Source organism: Oryzias melastigma, unplaced genomic scaffold (assembly GCF_002922805.2).
Source record: "Oryzias melastigma strain HK-1 unplaced genomic scaffold, ASM292280v2 sc00611, whole genome shotgun sequence".
NCBI lineage: Eukaryota > Metazoa > Chordata > Actinopteri > Beloniformes > Adrianichthyidae > Oryzias > Oryzias melastigma.
The window spans coordinates 2,448-9,688 of record NW_023417203.1 but is presented as its reverse complement, the minus strand read 5'-3'; the positions used below and the strand labels follow the sequence as shown (position 1 = coordinate 9,688).

Here is a 7,241-nt window from a genome sequence, read left to right as displayed (position 1 = left end):
TAGTTTACTAAAATAGGTCGTGTTTTTCTCTCCTTCCTCCATCCATTTGGCTCTTGATCTTACAAAAGCTCCTTGAGTTTTTTTCATGAAGATATCATCTAGTTTAGACTGTAGGACCAAAAGTTTTTCTTTATCTTCAGGTGTCATGTCAGATTTACTGCAACATTCACTTATTTCATAAAATAATTTTTTTTCCTCTTTCTGTTTTTCTTGATTAATTCTTTACTAGTTTTAATAGAAAATTCTCTAATTTTAAATTTAATATATTCCCACTTATTGCAAAAGCTCTCAATGTTTTCATCTTTTTCAATATCTGAAATCATTTTTTTAATTGAAGAACAATAGTTTTGGTTATTAAGCAAATTAGCATTGAATTTCCAGTAACTTTTATTTCTTGTTTTTTTNTCAGATTTACTGCAACATTCACTTATTTCATAAAATCATTTTTTTTCCTCTTTCTGTTTTTCTTGATTAATTCTTTACTAGTTTTAATAGAAAATTCTCTAATTTTAAATTGAATATATTCCCACTTATTGCAAAAGCTCTCAATGTTTTCATCTTTTTCAATATCTGAAATAATTTTTTTAATTGAAGAACAATAGTTTTGGTTATTGAGCAAATTAGCATTGAATTTCCAGTAACTTTTATTTCTTGTTTTTTTACTATTTGAACCAAGTGCCATTTCAATAATATTGTGATCAGTCAGTGGAGCTTTAGAAATTGAGGTTTTACAAGTAGATCTTTCTAGAGCTTCAGAGATAAGCCAGTAGTCTATTCTAGATTTAGCTCCACAGTTGGGCTCGTACCATGTGAATTCTTTCTTTCCTGGGTTTTGAGCTCTCCAGACATCAATGAGATCATTATCTCTAATAAATGCTTCCATGACAGAGTTATAGTGGTGATTTACATATTTTGATGGCCATCTATCTTCCCATTCATCCGGCGTTATGTTCCAATCCCCTCCCATTAAAATTAAATTTGTTGGGTGGAGCGTTTTTAAGTCTTCAACCTCCCTAACTATGCTTTGTAGCATTTCTCTATTTTGTGAATCCAGTTTATGACCATAAACATTAACTAATATGAAAAAAAGATCATCAATTTTCAGGGCTGCTACGAGCCAGTGACCTTCAATATCTTGCCTATGAGTGATGAAAACAAATGGCAACACCAGCTGACCTGTTGGTTCCGTGACTGAATAATATTTTATCTCCCCACATGTTAGTCCAAAACTTTTCATCTCCATCACATGAATGTGTTTCTTGTAACAACAAAAACTGTGTTTTTTGCTCTTTAAGAAACAAAAATAAGGCTTTTCTTTTAACCAGATCTCGAAGACCCCTCACATTTAACGAAGAAAGTGAAAAAGAACAATTGAACATAAAAGTACAAGTATAGAATGAACACTAATGGGAAAAAAAAAAAAAACTCTCTTTTTTTCTCCTTTCTGTAACAAGTGAGTGTCCCTATGAAACTTTTCACTCATTTAACATTTCAAAGTTATTAGTCTTTAACCGATCTTTTTACCCTCGATGAACGCATGGGGGCCTCGGTAGTATGCGCGCTTTCCCTCCCGTCTCGCCTGCTCCACCAAAGCTTCTTCCTCGCCTCCCTGTCCTCCAGCGGCATCATCTCGGAGAAGCGAATGCCTCTCTTTGCACACGGGAGAGTCCTTGCTTCTGCGCCAGATCTCCTCCTTGACCAACCGTCGAGCGAACAGGACTATCACGGCTCTGCTCCGGTTATCTTCTTTCTTCCCCACTCTGTGCACCACGTCTACCGCGTCCTCGAGCCTGCGCAGGTCTATGTCTGGAATGATCCGCCTGAAGAGCTGGATGGTGTCCTCTCTGATGTTTTCATCCTTCTTCTCCGGCAAACCTTTAAACTTTAAGCACCATCGCATCTTGTACCTGTCTTGCTCCTTCAGCCTTTCTTTCAGTTCAATGTTTTCTTTTTTAAGGAGGTGGAATTGCATTTCAAGTTCGTTTACTTTGCCTTTACATTCTTTGACTTCTTCGGCATTAAACTGGACTGCTTTGCTCAGTGCAGCTAGCATGGAGCTACTCTGTGCAGCTTTTTCCTTGAGTTCTTCCACATCTTTCGCCATGTTCTGAATTGCTATTAAAATTGTCAGATTAGAGACGTCCTCCTCGTTTTCCTCCTTATTTTTTGATTTCTTACCGGCAGGCGCTTTATTTGGGGTTGTTGGAGCAGACCCGATATCTTTCCGCTTAGCCATGTTAGCTTCTTTAACAGTAGCTGCGTTTCCATTACACTTTTGCGCAAAACTTTTTCGAAATTTCTAGAATTTCGATAAAACAATGTTTCGAAAAAACAGCGTTTCCATTAAACCATGATTATGCGAAAAACTCGAAGTAATTCCCGCGATAAGTCATTAAAAAAAACATGACGACGGATATAAACACTATTTTCATGTGCAGTAGATTCATTCACATTTCTGCCACGGAGCTAGCTCTCATCCTTCCCATCAGAGAAGACGTCTACGTCTGATCCGAGCCTTGGAGCGGCAGGCTCCTTAAACGTGGGAGCGACGTAGAGTCAAACAGTTTTGGGGAATCGTGGTTGAAGAATTCACCGAAGAGCTGTGGATTCAGCATTTTCGCACGACACGCTCAACTTTTGATGAGCTGTGCGGTGCTCAAGGCAGCCAGTTGCTGTGAAAAAGCGCATTTGACCAGCTTTTCCTGCTTCCTGTCCGAAACGCCATATCCGGTTAATGGTCACGTGACTCGTTTGTTTCGAAAAAAGTGTTTCCATTACAGTTTTTCGAAAAACTACTGTTTCGATACGGCCCAAATACCACCTCCTCTAAGCGCAAAAACTTTATTTCGAAAAAGGCGAGTTTTTTCGAAATTGTGGTGTTTCCATTAGGATAATTTAATATCGAAATTCCGTTTTTCGAAATTTCAGAGTTAATGGAAACACGACTATTGTCATGGTCGCTAGCCGAGGTTAGCATCTCTTCATCCTCGTGTGATACTTGTTCGCTTACCACTTTCCAACCACTTTCAGAGGGTTTCTTGGGAATATTCGGTTTCGGCATGTTTTGACGGTTAATTTTAAACTTAGAGTGATCTTTAAAAACGGTTTTAAAATGAAGTTTGGGACAAAGTTTGACCACCCTCTGTCTCTTGCTGCCGTTCAACACGCCATCTTGTTGAACTCAGGTACCACATCTGCTTTGGACAGAATGAAGAGAGTGCTCGTGTCGTTCCTGCTCTGAGACTCCTTTTCTTTTTTTCAGGTTAGTACCCGGTTTAAAACGGTAACAGGTGAAAGCCATGAGCTTTGGTTTGATTTCTAGTGGATTACCAGTATTATTTGTTTTATAATTTTAAATTAAATCGAGAATCTTTTACTCTTTTTTTTTTTGGCGAGAACTGGCGGGAAAAGACGAACGGGAAATGGCCGTTGATCTCGCGAGATTTCGTGTCTGGATGACGAGATTTGGGTTATGAGCCAGTGTTTTCATGGTGGCCATGTAGAATGGTTACATCTATGGCTTTGTGTAGATTTTAATGACTTTTGTAGAACTCCTGACCTAACTTTAAACATGTTTAAAATAAATAGTTCTTGAAGCAGTTTTAAAAGAGATATTGAATAATAAAATAAATGTTATGTTGTTTGTTAATGTGAAAGTTGGTTCCTAAATGTGCAATGTCCAGCATTTATAAGCTAGAATAGCTAAATATTACTGAAAAGCATTATTTATTTCGTTTGCATTACAATTATTAAAGCCAAGGTGGATTAAACATATGTAAATATTGAATGTTTCTTTTGAAATCAAAATGTGATATATCAGAAAGGAAAATAGAACAAAGAATTGGGATAATTATTTATTGGACACACTATCAGATATTTGTTCAGACTTTTATGGTTAAATTGTATATTGGACAAGTGGATGCACTGAATGGAAATTTTGATTTTGTTTAAATGATTAAACAGAAGTGCTTTGGAGAATGAAGAGAGTGCTCGTGTCGTTCCTGCTCTGAGACTCCTTTTCTTTTTTTCAGACACAACATTCTTTGTGTTATTGTGGTCGCCGCACCCGGGACCCGTAACACCAACATGAATTTCCATCAGTTTTTGTGCTCGATCACATTTAAAACACGTGTGAATAACATCAGGCCAATAGAACCTGCTAGAATAATATCTGTTCAAATGAAAGGTCTATATTTTGAATAAAACTTTAAATATTGAAGCATTACTCAAATTTGTATTTAGATTTATGAACGATCTAAGACAGGAGATGAAATTACAGTTCAGCAGGACATTTATAAAATAAATATTGTACATTTTTCTGTTGAAATCTGTAATGTTATCTTTTATTATATAAAGTTGTGTTAAACAGCGTTCAGCTGTCAGCTTTGCTGTTCCAAACCTGAACACCAGAAGTCAGAATTCACATTCTTGGCTGTGGCGCCATTTTGCCTGACGTCACTGTGAAAAGGATGTCCTCCATCATCAGAAAATAACATAAGAACACGTTAAAAACACCAAAAACGCAACTCTTCTAAAAAATCTTTTGGCTTATTGAAAACAAAACAAATGTTTTTAGTCTCTCAATCTGGCTCCAACAAGGAAAAAGAAAAGTTAGATCAAACTGGGCGCTGTAAAGTCTTTGTACTTATTTTAAAAATGAAAAAAGAGCATTGCACATCAGTAGAAACCTTTATCTAAGAAAACGGGTCTGTCATGTTATTGATTTAAAGAGTTTTATTGAAGGGGCCCTAATGTGGGATCATGCACATCCTGTTTTACTCTTAGGATGATAAAGTAGAAAGCAGCAGCTCAGCTTGGTCTTGTTTCTTTGTTCCTAATGCCAGGAATTGATTTGGGTTTGGAAGAGTTTCTGATCTTCAGCCAAACCAAACCGCTGAGTCACTTTGGCTGCAGAGGGAGGAGCAGAACGATGCAGCGACGGGATGAAGCATCCCTCATTTTCTTTCCCTGATCACTGGACGAGTCATGGTTTCCACCTGAATGGATGGAGTTTCATGTTGTCCGCCATGGTAACACTTCTCTCTGCTGTAGAGCCAAACATGTTTGCTCAGCGCAGCCCCGATGCTGTGATTCTTGCATTTTTCCTGCGTTGATCAGAGTGTTGGTACCAAACATGGCGGATGCACTGCCAGCCTCACTCTCAGCTCCGACAGTCACTTAGTGATCAAACATTAAAGCGCTGACATCATGTTTTGAAGCAGAAGTCAATGCTGACAGGAAGGACATCACAATGTTGAAGGATCCTGTAAAGCAGCAGATGAGTGAACATAAAAGCACACGATGACATCCTGAACCGCCACGGAGAGAGAACCCACCATTTTTACCTAGAATTGACCCGGTTTACCTGTCTGTGTCCGGTCAAAGAAAACAACCCTGGAGAGCAGATCATCACTGAGAGCGTTTTATTCCACATAAGTCGATTATCCAGACAAATAATCTAACAGACAGACATCTGTCTATGAGTATGTCAGATCTCCCGATGATGACACGCCTGGATTAAACGAAGGATTGATGGAGATACAGTCTCCAAAGCAAAAACTCTGAGCAGACAGCCTTCATCTTCTTTTTTTTCCTCCATCATTCTTTTGTATGACACAAAACAGAGTAACAATGAAGTCGAAGCTGAAAGCGTTATAATATGAATCGCTGAGATGACCGTATTTTCCAGAGTATAAGTCAGTTTTTTTCATTGTTTAGCCAGGGGTGAAACTTATATTTAGGAGCAACTTATTTGTGTGTGTGTGTTTTTTTTATTTTTTAGACATAAATAGGTTCATATATTTCTTATTTTCTCAGTAAACACTGGTTGTCTTTTAGCGGTTGTTTCCTCTAACAACCACTAGAGGGCGCTGTATCTGAGTAGAAGTATTTGCTACTAAACAGCAGAAGAAGAAACAAACGTGGAAGAGAATCTGATTGTTTTCCTCTTAAACATTGATATTTTTCTCAAACGGAGCAAAAGTTTAGTATTGTTTTTCTTTATTTATTTTTTAGTTACACTGAGCTTGGCAGATTTCTTCTGAAACGTCAGACCTTTTGGCAGAAAAGTATGAAGCAGAATTTGTTTTTATTTTTTTAATCAAAGTGCACTGCTTAAAACTAAGCTTCTCCTTCAGGATCTGCTGGAATGATCGTGTTAACAGTTCAAAAACTGACAGTAAATGAGAGAACATAAACCCTGGAGCTCCGGTGTTAAAGGGTTTAATCATCCTTCACATTTCTAGATCATTCTGAGTGAATGTGCAGCTTGATTCTGATTTTTTGATTCCTCGAGGACTACGTTTAGCTCATGTCATTCATTTTCAGACTGTGATAAGCCAGTTAGGCTGCAGGGGCGGAGCCAACATGTCCAGCAGGGATGGTTGTCTGCATTTAACGAGTGAGTGAGTAACTTTCTTGCTTCGTGTGACCCTAACGACGCTCAAACAGCGAATAGAAGGACAGTATAAAACACGTGTCAAAGTCAAGGCCCATGGGCCTGATCCGGCCCTCCAGGTAATTCTATCCGGCCCTCCAGATCATTTTATTTTATTGTTATTAATGACCCGATGTTATCTTGTGCTTATTTCTAACTTGTATAATTTTGACAAAATATATTTTTTGGAGAGTAAAATATTGAAAGTTATTTAAGGTTTAAGTTGATTTATTCTGGAATAATATTCCTGCATTTTTATTATTCATAATTACTTTAAAAAGTTACAGTTTTAAAGCTTTACAAATAAGCATTCTGCTAGCTTGGACTATTTAGGCATCTACTAAGATTTCTTAGGCTGTTTTGGAGTTAAGCTAATATTTCAGCTCCATGCTAGCTGTTTTAGCTAATCTAAGTTTTTTTTTTCAGTTTTTTACGCTAATTTGGCATTTAGCTAAAATGTTAGCTGGCTATCCGCTTCATTGATGTAAAGGCGCAGAGAAACAGACTGACAGTCCTCATGAAAAGTACCCAGTCTATTGTTCTGAATTAAAAAATAAAACTCTTTATGTTAAGCAATACTCCCAAGGTATTTAATAAATGTTTACAAAGCATGATCAGAAGTGATTTGGATGGGTATGGATCTCCAATTGGCGGAAGTCCGCGGTCCCTAACCCCGAAAATTTTAGTTGTGGCATCCGATCTCTCTTTCAAAGAGTAGGAACCTACGACTCGTGACATGGCTCCTTTATGGGAGCATCTTCTATTATTATTATTATTATTATTAACTATTTATTATTTTATCTTA

The 7,241-nt window shown here is 37.5% G+C and overlaps 1 protein-coding gene across 1 annotated transcript; it reads right to left on the bottom strand.

The window, feature by feature from the left end:
- Nucleotides 1–504: 504 nt before the first annotated feature.
- On the bottom strand, nt 505–3,200 carry LOC112141219. Its single transcript, XM_024264308.2, has 2 exons — nt 2,949–3,200; nt 505–2,252 (listed from the first exon to the last, which is right to left on the bottom strand). The coding sequence occupies exons 1-2, from the start codon at nt 3,059–3,061 to the stop codon at nt 1,508–1,510; spliced, it is 858 nt and encodes a 285-aa protein (XP_024120076.1). The 5' UTR covers nt 3,062–3,200; the 3' UTR covers nt 505–1,507.
- Between the last annotated feature and the right edge of the window lie 4,041 nt (nt 3,201–7,241).

Bases quoted from the DNA above. Each gene is read 5' to 3' on its own strand.
- LOC112141219 (XM_024264308.2), bottom strand. From the start codon at position 3,061: ATGCCGAAACCGAATATTCCCAAGAAACCCTCTGAAAGTGGTTGGAAA. The intron at 2,253-2,948 runs TAGTCGTGTTTC...AAACGCAGCTAC, and splicing joins TCGGCTAGCGACCATGACAA to TGTTAAAGAAGCTAACATGG.